The following is a 12,500-nucleotide window of genomic DNA, read 5'->3' as shown; positions in this document are numbered from 1 at the left end:
GACTTTTATTTATTTATTTTTTGGCAGCAGGGTGGAGCGGGGGTGGTGTCTTGCTATCGTCAGCCTGTGCTGATTTCAGTAAATAAAAGGAATGTAAGTCAGCCTTTGTTTGAAGTTCCAGGACGTTGCAGTTTTGAGAAATGTGAGAATTAATCCTCATGGTACCATATGGAGAATGTTGGGACCTGAATTGTTTGTACTGATAAGCCAGACAAATTTAGATTTTCTTTTCTATGTGTTGTTTCAAAATCTCTGATAATATTTTTCTTATACTTCTCTATTTCTTCTAAAGGTGGAAAATAAAGAAAATTTCTGATTAATTGGGCATTCTAGGTAGTAGGACTCTCTGACTATGTAAGACTGAATGTGCTTCTAACTTAGTTGAAGAAGTATTTGGAGCCTCAATGGGTTCTTTGCATCTGTAAATCAGTGCTACAGGGAGATGGTGCCAATAAGGAAAGGAAAAAAAAAAAAAACTATTGTTACGTGTATTTATTATATGGAATACAACGGAAGGGAATGAATGGTTTATGGACTAAAGGCTAGTTCAAAGGTAAAAACTTCCTGGAATTCACTGTAGATAAAAGGTGCCAGGATATATTTCTCTGTGAAGTATATGTTTGATTTCTACACTGAACGTGTTGCTCGACTTTGGACTGTTGAGCTTGCCTTTAAGGTGCCGACGTGTTTCTGCTCATGCCCAAGGTCTTCTGAAGTGGAGCCCTCATGGTTGATCCACGTGCACTAAAGCCACGTGGTGGCATAGATTGTGTGCAGTGAAGTCATGCTCCTTCCTTCCTTCCTTCCCTCCCTCCCTCCCTCCCTCCCTCCCTCTCCCTGACCACTGCAGATGTTGATGAATGCTCGGAAAACAGATGTCACCCCTCAGCCACCTGCTCCAATACTCCTGGCTCCTTCTCCTGCCGTTGCCAACCTGGATATCATGGGGATGGATTTCAGTGCACACCTGGTAAGGTCTGGGGGGCCAGATCAGGCACAGAAAACTCCCGGATCCTTCAATGCTGTTTTTCTACAGCACCTCAGCCCACTCTTGACTTATCCGGGTCTGAGGCCTGAGTTGGTGGATTTTCCAGGCTCTGGATTTTTTCCTGCATTATTTCTGGCTGCCTAGTTTATTGATAGTTCACTGGTTATTAGCATCCTGGGAGGCCTGATGTATGACCCATCCATGGTCCTACCTAGTAGCAGTTCTGGTTAACTCTCTTGGTGATCTGCTTTGCCTTGATAAGTGCAATTTAGATGAAGCCTTGAGATCAAGCTGACCGACCAGGAGGCACATGCTGTAGCGAGCGGGGAGTTAGCCCCCATGGTGACTGTTCTAGTAGAACGTGGCCAACATGGTGCAGTCTAGCAACTGCCCTTGACCTGGAGTTTCTCAAACTTCAGCTCTGGACCTCAGGGGATGGACACACTTTTAATTGTTTTCTCTGGAGTCTCTTAGGATGTTTGGACAGAAGTCATGGGTTGCTCTTCATTTTACCCAAATAGCAATAGGACCCTGAGTGCTGAGGGGAGAGGCCTGTTTCACTGTATAATCAGCCAGGACTTACAGGGTAAACTGTGGGAATTAGGGAGAAATTAGGGAGATAGTGGCAGAGCTAAAATAAGAACCCAGGACTCCAAAATTCCGGCGCCTTGCTATTTTTCCCATGTTATCCTGTCTTCCAGTTATAGAAAAAAAGAAACCCTCAGGAGACTTTGAGGCTGGCTGGTAAAAGTGGATGGGTTGCAATGCCTTTTACTCCTCCTTTGTATCTCCTCTGCTCTGGTCCTGGAAGACCCCACCTCTGGACTGAGACCCTGTGAGCACCAGCAGCGTGATGCCCAGGCCCAGCGCACTCATCCTGTCGCCCAGCTCCACATCCCGCAGTGCGATGAGCAGGGCCACTTCCTGCCACTGCAGTGTCACAGCAGCACTGGCTTCTGCTGGTGTGTGGACCCCGATGGTCAGGAAGTCCCTGGCACCCAGACCCCACCCGGCTCCGTCCCGCCTCGCTGCGGACCACAAGGTAAGCCAGTCAGGAAAGACACCCGGTCCCAGCACAGGCCTGGGGCAGGGCAGCAGAATGGTGCTTACTGTGGGGTAGATTGTAACCCCTGCCCAGACCACGCAGACTCAGGGCTGATCATCATCCTTGCGTGTAGCCTCCTTCCTCCTAGGAACACTTGAATGGTGGGCACACACCTATGTGCACGTTCATCTTACAGGGACACAGAGACCCGTGCGTGACATGCATGTTGGACTCCAGCCTCTTAGACAAGTACAAGACTAGAAGTTGAGACTGAGTGTGGAGGTCAGGCTGAGGTCACTGCCCATATCTGTTACTGCAGCTTAGGGAGATCTTAGAGCTTGATGACCTTGCCAGACCAGCCTCTTGTCCAAAAGGAAAACGGCCTTCCCATGTAACTTTGTATCACTTAACTCTGACTTCTGGAGTGCAGGAAACTGTCTGAAGGCTGTTTTAGCATCAGTGGGAAAAATAAGTATGACACGGGTAGGTGGATGCAGCTAGTTTGCTCTAAGCAAGTAACCCCAGCCCTCTCTAGCCAGGCTCGCATGTCGATGGGGAATCGCTCTTGCTCCTGTCACCTTTAGAAGAGATGCAGGAACCTGTTTTGTTAGCCTGCGTGATCTGAGATGCAGCACATGAACCTGTCTGTTACCGTCTGAGCACTCCCCACCTGTGTGAGGCGTGGTTCCCAAGCGCTCACAGTTCATGCCAACTGCAGGTTGCCAAGGCAGGTTTCTACGCCTCGCTGAGTTGTTCAAAGATGGGAAGACCTTTTTCTTTTAATACAGAAGAACTTTATTATGAAGAACATAGAATTGGTTTTATATTGTTTTAGCCAAAATAATTCCTGTACATATCCATGAGCTTGCTATTCAAAGATCCTTTTTTTTTTTTTTTGCGGTACCTGGGCCTCTCACTGTTGTAGCCTCTCCCGTTGCGGAACACAGGCTCTGGACGCGCAGGCTCAGCGGCCATGGCTCACAGGCCCAGCCGCTCTGCGGCATGTGGGATCTTCCCGGACGGGGCACGAACCCGTGTCCCCTGCATCGGCAGGCGGACTCTCAACCACTGCGCCACCAGGGAAGCCCCTGAAGATCCATTTTTACTATTGAAAAGGGTTCCATAAGTACTAGTCTTGGCTTTTAATGTATGAGAGTAAGAACTGGAGAATTACTACCAGTTTTGATCCTTTCAATAATATGAATTGTGATGGCCAGGACATTAGTGGTTCTAAGATTCATATAAGTAAAAAGTGTTAATGCTTGATCTAGATGTATATATACCCTTGCTTCCTCAGTGACACTCCTAGTTCCTCTCTGTCCCTATTTTTAGGAAAATATTTTGCAGGTCCAAAAAAAAAAAAAAGGAATACAGAGAAATTGTTTCACTCATTCCTAGTCCTTAAAAAGTCTTGGTTCTAACTCCAGCTGTGGTTTGAAGAAATCAGATGGTTGGGAGGCATCTTAAGGGAATGGTTCAGAATTCTATGAAATTTATTAAGACAGGCATGTGTTAAGAACAGTAATCCAGAAGGGAGCCAAGAGAATGAAAAGTTAATTACTAAAAGAAGAACATGTTCCTTTGTGCAGACTCTTTCCCATGGCCAAGCTTCTCTCTTGGTGCTGGTTTGGCTTCGGTTGCCATTCCTGACCAGTCTCATCTGCATAATGGGGTTAGCTTTGAAGGGAGAGAGAACACTCTGTGCCCAAAATTTAAAAATATTTAAAACCCTGCCAACCAGAAATAGAAATAAATCCATGGTTGGATCAAGAAGTAGCTTGAAATAGTAAGGAATGATTGGGATGCCCACGTGTAGGTGACGTGAGGTGCGCCTTTCCCAGAAGCTGACTGTGCTGTGTGTCGCATTCCAAACAAAGAGATGGGCCTCGTTGGGTGGTCCCCTGAGAATCGATCCTCTGAGTTTGTTATGTGGATCTGGGGCAGTGCTGGGAACTTCTCCAGGGAATCCCACCTTGTGATGGATGGTGAGTGGCTGAGGGAGTGGCATTTCCTTCTCTGGCTCCTTTGAGACACATCTGGGTGAGGAAGTCAGTCTCTCCTTCTCCAAGATGTTTTAAAAAGAGCTTTGCTTCTTGTGGGTCATAAGCTATAGAGACAGCCTGAAGGGCATCCGTTTCCCGCAAATGTCATGAGTCTTGGAGTTGTGCTCATTGGGTTTGAGCTCTGAAGATTTTATTCACCATCCTTTCCTAGGGGAAGTGTAGGTGCTGGAGCCCAAATGTAATGTTTCCAACTGTTCTTTGAAGCCATTGGAGGTTTTGACCAAAGGAGTGACATGAAATGAGTTTTTTTTAAAGGGACTCTTTCTGGCTGCTAGTTGAGTTTACAGTGGGGTGGTGGAAAGGGTGGGCAGGAAAGATGATGGAAGCAGGGAAACCAGTAAGAAGGCTGTCGTAGTAATCCTGGCATAAGATGACAGGGGTGGGTGTGGTGAGATGTGAAGATATACAGCTGACATTTTTTGACATATCAGACGTGGAGAGTGAGAGAAGGGAGTCAGGGATGACTGGGCCTGAGCAATGGAAAGAATGGAGGTGCTGTCTACTGACATGGAAAAGTCTAGGGGAGAGCAGCTTTGATGGGGGAAAGCCCAGTTTTTGTTCTCCTCCGAGATCTCTGTTACACATCCACATGGTGGTATAAGTAGGTACTTGGCTGTATGATTCTACAGACCATAGGCATGAATTGCAGGAATTAATGAAGAAGTACCTTCTACTTAAGTTCCTTTAGGTAATCCTATCTTAGGAGGCTGTACAAGTTAAACTGCCTGAAGCAGTCCTCTCAGAGAACGGCCATGTTTGGGACAGAGCCTTGGCAGCCCTGTGGAAGCAGGCTGGGAAAAAATTGCAGGCAGAGAAACTGCTCTGCAAGGGCAGCTAACAGGAGTTTAAGCATGGTGGTGAGGAAGGGGGGTATGGGCATGGGGGGCAGGGGGAAGGATGGGGAAGGAAGCTGGAGAAAGGAGGAGACAGAGCAACATGGTGGGAAGCTGGAGCCTCCAGAAGAAGGTTCAGCTTTGAGATAAGCCCAGAGCAGGGCGGCCAAAGGACTTCACGGAGCTGGAGTGTCTCACAGTCAGTATCAAGTTGTTTGCCACCAACTCTCCTACGCTCACACATACTAATTACAGTAGGTTTTACTTTTACTCAATATAGTTTTCCAATGGACAGATACTCAGGGCCACGTAAGTAGGGCATTCAGTAATACTTTCTAAGACACGCTGGCCAGTGTCAGACAGCCCTCTCAGACGCAAGTCCTGGAGTTTGAAACAAGAAAGAATAAATATTGGCTTTAAGCATCATGTAGGCCCTGAGTCCCCAAGGACTGTTAGACACCCCTTCCCAGGCTGAGCGAGCCTTGCACCCCGGATGTTACCTCCTCTTGTTCTTTCCTGATGTGGCTGGGCCTTGATGACAATCCTTCTGGCCTAGGGAGACAGGAGCATCAGGACGACCCCTCCTCCTGATTCCTGTGGAGAACTTCTTAGAGCACTTCGCTACTCAGGGCCAGCATCCAGGGGCTTGGCTGAGGCGTCGTTAATGGACACGAGGAGGAAGGTGGCCAGGAGGCCAGGAGTGGGGATCTTGAGCCACATGCTACATTCTGTCCTTGGTTCACAATCAAAGGCTTTTTGTCCCCACCTGCTCAGAGCCCACCCAGAGGCCCCGGACCGTCTGTGAGCGCTGGAGGGAAAGCCTGCTGGAGCACTACGGTGGCACACCAAGGGACGACCAGTACGTGCCCCAGTGCGATGACCTGGGCTACTTCGTGCCCATGCAGTGCCACGGGAAGAGTGACTTCTGCTGGTGTGTGGACCAGGATGGCAGAGAGGTGCCGGGCACCCGCTCCCAGCCAGGCATCACCCCTGCATGTAAGCACCCAGGGGCAGCATCTGAGGTGTCCCTGAAGGAAAGCTGCCAGCTGCGGGTGCAGGTGGGGGAATGAGGGGTGAACAGGTCCAAGAGAAGAAGTCGCTGATAAGCCGTGTTGATTTATAACCTGGTCTGCCCCAGATCCCGGTTCAGATTTAACATTTGGTTTTGTCATTAACAGTTTCTGTAATTAGAACATCTGGAACTAAATTCGATATGCAGTTTCTCCTCCCTTCCCCTACTCTGAGCCCAGGGTGAAAGGGGACACGTGTCACCCTGGGGCCCCAGAGAGAAGCTGACACAACACTGGCTCTGGAGTTTTTCCCTTAAAAAAAGAAAAAACTTTCTCCTTTGTTCTGAGGGGAATGTTTTGTTGTCTTCCTCCCCAGTAATTGGCAGTGATTTACATAATTGATCTTTGGGAAAAAACCCTAGAAATTACAATTTAAGGAACATCTGGAGCACATCTGCCCAGGGTGAAAACTTTTGATGTTTCTGGAGGCTCTGGTATGCGGGAAAGTAACTTCTCTTCCCCTCCCCCCACCCACCCCGTTTCCTTCCCTCTCTGCTACCCATACCCTCCTCTTCCCCACGGCAGGTATACCCACGCTTGCTCCGCCCACAGCCCGGCCCACGCCCCGACCCGATGTGACCCCTCCACCTGTGGGCACCTTCCTGCTCTATGCCCAGGGCCAGCAGATCGGCCACTTGCCCCTCAATGGTACCAGGCTTCAGAAGGACACAGCCAAGACCCTGCTGTCGCTGCATGTAAAGTGGATTTCTCCCCAGGGGGGGCGGGTCTGCATCGGGTTTCCAGATCTGGGCAAGGCCTGAGGTGGAGGGGGATCCTGGAAGGTTTCTGGGCTTCGGTCTTCGGGAGCCTGACACACAGAAGAGGAGGGGGCTCTCTGTGGCTGGGAGTCACGTCTGACTGACCAAGGCCGCTTTCTCCAGTTGGCTCATGGGGTTTCGGATATGTGGTAAGGGAATTTCAGAGTTGTCAGCATATTGAGGGGGCATGTGGGGATCCAAGGGAAAATGACAGAAGGTAAACCCAAGTCCCCAGCATTCTCTTTAAGCCATAGACATCTCTGCAGAGATCCTGGAAGCCAACTAATGACGGCCTCATCGCTGCAGCCCTCTGCCCTCCCATTTGGTTCTGTCGACCAGCCTCTTCTCTGACTCCGTCATAGATGAAACTTTGGGGAGTGTGTGATCATGGAAAGGAACGGACAGGGCTTTCCCCAGGGGATGCTGGCTGCTTCCTGAGCCAGCAGCCTCCCTATGGTCGAGGCACTCCATTTTGGAGAAGGGATTTCTTCTCTAAAATGTTGAAAAGAGAAGGGAGTTCACCAGAAAGGCACTGACACTTACAATGGAAAATCGCCTAATTCCATTTCTAAACTTCACGCTCCAGGTACTTGCTCATCTATGAGAAAGAATAATACAGCGTCCATGTTTACATTTACTTCTGTTAATGAATAACCTCTTATCTGGTCCAAAAAAGTTTAGAAGTAGCCGGTGTTCAGAAAACAATGTGGGTTTTTTTTTTTTTTTAAGATGTGAGTTGTGTATGCGTTTCCAAATACTCGCTGCTGTTTTGTAGTTTCTCTAAAAGAGAAAATTGTCATCACCTCAAGCTGTCTATTTATTCTAGCCAAGTCAGGTGGCTTCACTGCATTTCTGAACTTGCCTCTGATGAGGGCAGGGTTGTTGATGGTAATGGTGGTGGAACTGAAAGAGCAATGGAATATGGGTTCTAAGCACATCTTGTGGAAACTTAAACTGGGACTTCTTCCTCCAAGAAACCCTGAAATCATTTACATGAGTTAATGGATCTCATGATTCCCTGGGTTAATGGAGGCCCGTGCACCCGTGCCTGAGACAGATGACTTTAAATTTTAAAATTGTACTTGACCTTCAGATCCTCCCATATAGACTGCCCACTCTTAATCCTGCCTTGTAGTTTCTTGTACTGACTCCTCTCCCAGAGGCATAAGTTCAGGACAGCCCCAGGAGGCTGTTAGGCAAGCAGGGAGCTTGCATGACCTCAGGGACAGCTGGGTGGCCCCTGCATGTTGCCTCTGCACATCTGCCAGGCTTCTCAGAGCAGGACTCTGGGTTGGAAATTGAATGAAGCAACTTCTGTGCAGAGTTTTGGAAAGGAATATCACAGACTCGGCATTTAAAAGAGGACTGCATCATTTATTTAGTAATAAGGAAGGAGGGGAGAGCTCCCTAGCCAGAGGTGAGGTGACCACTATTCCCCAGTTCCTTAACCCATCAAGTTGTATACCTTCTTTTACACAAGAGTACAACTAAATGATTGCCTTGGAGTAAGAGGCCGAGATGGGGGTAAGGGTGACTGCACCTCAGATAGCAGAAAGATCTCACAGGGGAGGGGAGGGGAGGGTAGATTTTGTTATATATTGGCAAATTTTAGAAAGGCTTTTTGAAAAAGTGCTGATAACGTTTGAAAGAGTCACAGTTTTTGTCCAGTGAAATATTAAAAGACTGACTTCGCTGAGACTAGCATTTGTCCTCTAATCACTGAAGGGGCTAATCTTTTCATGAAGTCCCTTCTGTTTTTACCACTAATAGTGCTTATTGAGAGCTTACAGTATATTAATTACTGATTAGGATATTTTATAAGCAATTATGGTATTAATGTTTATAGCAGCCACGTGAAGTAGGTATTGTTATCTTCATTTGGCAAATGAGGAGACAAAGGCATATAGAAGTTCAGTACCAAAGTCACACAGCTAGCAAGTGGCCAAGCCTGGCTCTGCCCCGGGAAGTTGGCCTCCATCACCAACACATCTAACCACTGTGCTTGGCTGCCATAAAACCATGTGACGCAGGGTTGTTCGCTGCAGCCATGCATGAGTGAGGCAGCCGAGCATGAAGTCGGGGGAAATGCAAGGAATCCTAATTCTTCCAATTCTGTGTCTTGGTCACAAAGGGCTCCATAGTCGTGGGAATTGATTACGACTGCCGGGAGAGGATGGTGTACTGGACAGACGTTGCTGGACGGACAATTAGCCGTGCCCGTCTGGAATCGGGAGCAGAGCCCGAGACCATCATTAACTCAGGTCAGCAGCTTCACCCAGAAGACAATTCCCATTCCATTTCATTCTACCAAGTCCAAGTTATTTGTCTCTTTTATGCCCAAGTCTCCCCTCTACCTTCTTGATAGGACTCTGAATAGAAAGGGCTTGCAGTAAGAATTCAAGGTGTGGCTACAGCTGATGCTGCCTGGCCCCAGCCCTGGGGACGCCTGGTGCCATCAGGCTGGGAGGTCTTGTTAGGCTAGAGGGTACTAGAGATGGCAGAAAGCCTAACGCAGGATCTGTTCCTCTATTGACTCTGTGTGTTTTGACTTAGAAACTCTCAAGACTTTTTTTTCCCCCAACTATTCAAACACGGTAAGCAGAGCTCTCTGCTTCAGGTTCACCTTTCATAGCTGCAGTTGCTCCAGCCCTGCCTTTGTTTTATTCCAGGTCTGATAAGTCCCGAAGGACTTGCCATCGACCACTTTCGTAGAACGATGTACTGGACAGACAGCGGCCTGGATAAGATAGAGAGGGCCAGGCTGGACGGCTCTGAGCGCAGGGCCCTCTTCCACACGGACCTGGTGAACCCCCGTGCCATCGCTGTGGATCCAATCCGAGGGTCAGCCGGGCTTCCCTAATTCTCCTCTGTTACCTGTAGATCCTCATTTGAAGCCCTTGGGCTCTAAGTATAGTTGTAGGGGAGAGTCTAGAACATGGGCATAAAAGTTCAAAATATATTAAGTTAATAGTACTCACTGAGGATCTACTAGGTGTCAGGTACTGTTTAGGCAAAGACAAGGTCTGTCCTTTCATGGAGTTTATGTTCTACTAGGAGGAAGTAAGACAGTAAACTAATGGATAACAAGGAAATTATTAGGCCTGTGATGTGATACATAGAGAATTCAGAGTATGTGAGTGAGACTGGGGGCTACTTTGGATCAGATGATCAGGCCAAGCCTGAGACAGCACTTCAACCGGAATGAAGTCGGTCTCCTCCAGCAACACATTAGGAAATCCCAGTGTTAAACCTGCAGTGAGGTTACCTGCATTAGTTGGTGAGTAAGCAAAACTCAGACACCAGGCATGTTATTCCTCTGGCCTCATTTTCACAGTGGCAACAGTCCAAAGAACAATGTTTCCTGTCTATGATAATTGCTAAGGTCATCAACTGGGACGTATAACTTGGTCTGTGTTTCAGTAGGACTTGTTACAATCAGGGAGGATTTCTATACCTTGAGAAACTCTTGCCATATTTAATGGGGCTTCTACCAAATGAAATTCCAGAGAAACCTTCAAATCAGTAAAGATAACCTTCAGCTTTCATTTTCAGTGAAGTGTTTTTGACTCAGAAATGCTTAGTGAAAAGCCTCAAAGATGGTTCTGAAATTTGGGTTCTATACACTGGGGAAGGTTTATCTTTCTCCATTTAATTTATCCACAGCAACCTGTACTGGACAGATTGGAATCGAGAAGCTCCTAAAATTGAATCGTCATCTTTAGATGGAGAAAATAGAAGAATTCTAGTGAATAAAGACATCGGACTACCCAATGGTTTAACCTTTGACCCCTTCTCCAAATTGCTCTGCTGGGCAGACGCAGGTACTACTACTCATGGAATGCAAATACAGAACACTACAATGTTCAGTAAGCGTGAGCACTCTAACAGGTTTTACAGTAAAACCAAATCCCACCATTTAGGACTTCGGGCTTACATTTATAAGAGTACAGCAAACGATCTACTCCTTTTAGAGGACACTTTGTGATGCCTCCTGTGATGCATTTCCTGAGGTCCTGGATGTATGTGTTTGAATCAGGTGGTAAGTCTGAGGGCTAGTACTATGTCCAGCCTACTTTTGTACTGCTTGCCCTTCCTCCACATGGGCACTTGGCACACTTTTTAGGTTAAAAATAAATATTACCTACTGTTGGAATCGACAGGCTTAGATAAATGAACAGGAGTTATTTTCCTTTTTTGCCAGTATTATAACATTTATAAACATCTGTTACTTTAACAGTCAGTATGCTAGTGTGCTGAGGACATTCTGTGAAAAGCGATGTGGCAGGATGGCTTCCTTCAGTAATAAATCTGGGTTGCCTATTCCCAGGTTCTCTCTTTCTGTTGTGTGATTTCATTATTAGCACAACTGAAAAGATGCTGTTTCATTATACTGCATTTATATTTTTAATAAGTATTTGAAATTTAAATCAGGGTTCCATGAGAAATGTGAAACTTGGAGATTCTTGCCTCGTTTAGCTATTTAAAAATTTACATTGAAAAATGGCGCTTTTTATTCCTAACTAGAAAATAATACAGTCTTAAAAAAAAAAAATTAAGGGTTTTAGTTAAAAGGCAGCCTTGGCTATTATTGTACATTGCTTACAAAGGGCAAGTATTAATAGTTGTCCAAATGTTATGTTTGTAACTATTTAAGAGCTAATACAAACTTTAACACTGATATAATTTCATCTCCAATGTCCTACTTTGGGAGAAACTTAGCCAGATTTCTGTCAATGCAATCCTTTCTTCCAAAAAAGGATTAAGAGTTTAAATTCCACTAAAAACTAGAATGCTCTTAAACAAACTGAGGACTGGTAATAGAATAGGAAAATTTTACAGTTTTTAATTTGTATTATTGCAATGGGGATAGAATACTCTAGTTCTACCTTTGTTTCCTTTGAGAATGAATTTACCTGCTGCTATTTTTGGTAAAGGATTTTTTTTTCCCATCGCATGAAAGGATCTCTTTTCCCTCTTTGATGTTTTAAAAGGAACTAAAAAACTAGAGTGTACACTACCTGATGGAACTGGACGGCGTGTTATTCAAAACAACCTCAACTACCCCTTCAGCATTGTGAGCTATGCAGATCACTTCTACCACACCGACTGGAGAAGGTGAGCCTGACACACTCTGGACAAGCCTGAAAAGGCAAACTGTTTTGGAGGACACACCATTTGTACCAAATGTTAGTAAGCAACTCTAGTTATTAAGCCCTCCTGCTGAAGTTTTCATTTCATTCTCTCTCCATTAGCAGACATCACTCAAGTGTTACTGCTTTTAAAAGCATACTTTTACATCACCCAGAAATTTAATGGTATTGCTCACATGTAGCTTAAAAATGGCAGAGCTATTTGGTAAAAAACTATCCAAAAAGGAAGCACATTACTCTGAATCTGATCTTCAGAGAATAAAAGACTACCTTTAAATGGTACCATGAGGTATCTTACTTAGTTATGTGATTTAAAATGACTTTTAAAAATGTATTCTAGAAGTCTGGCAGAGATTTCTCTTCCGGATAAACTGGCTTTTTCTATCCAACCTTAAATCCTCTTAATTCACTCTTCCTTTCTGTTACCAGGGATGGTGTTATATCAGTAAATAGAGACAGTGGCCAGTTTACTGATGAGTATCTCCCAGAGCAGCGATCTCATCTCTACGGGATAACTGCAGTCTACCCCTACTGCCCAACAGGTAAACGGACATGCTCAGGTGGCTCCTTTGGATCGGCCAGGTAGAGAAAGA

General features: G+C 46.1%; 1 protein-coding gene across 1 annotated transcript in view; it reads left to right on the top strand.

Moving 5' to 3' along the window:
* NID2 (nidogen 2) overlaps positions 1-12,500 on the top strand; it is a 79,184-nt gene that overhangs the window by 65,812 nt on the left and 872 nt on the right. Inside the window, exons 12-20 of the mRNA XM_079699501.1 lie at positions 851-970; positions 1,800-2,030; positions 5,704-5,925; positions 6,525-6,694; positions 8,889-9,018; positions 9,427-9,598; positions 10,421-10,578; positions 11,749-11,872; positions 12,337-12,449. Of these exons, the coding sequence (XP_079555627.1) occupies positions 851-970; positions 1,800-2,030; positions 5,704-5,925; positions 6,525-6,694; positions 8,889-9,018; positions 9,427-9,598; positions 10,421-10,578; positions 11,749-11,872; positions 12,337-12,449 (1,440 nt within the window). The remainder of the gene's footprint in view (positions 1-850; positions 971-1,799; positions 2,031-5,703; positions 5,926-6,524; positions 6,695-8,888; positions 9,019-9,426; positions 9,599-10,420; positions 10,579-11,748; positions 11,873-12,336; positions 12,450-12,500) is intronic.

This window comes from Hyperoodon ampullatus (assembly GCF_949752795.1).
Source record: "Hyperoodon ampullatus genome assembly, chromosome: 3".
NCBI lineage: Eukaryota > Metazoa > Chordata > Mammalia > Artiodactyla > Ziphiidae > Hyperoodon > Hyperoodon ampullatus.
Note: the sequence above shows the minus strand (reverse complement) of the source record. Positions and strands in the feature narration are given on the sequence as shown.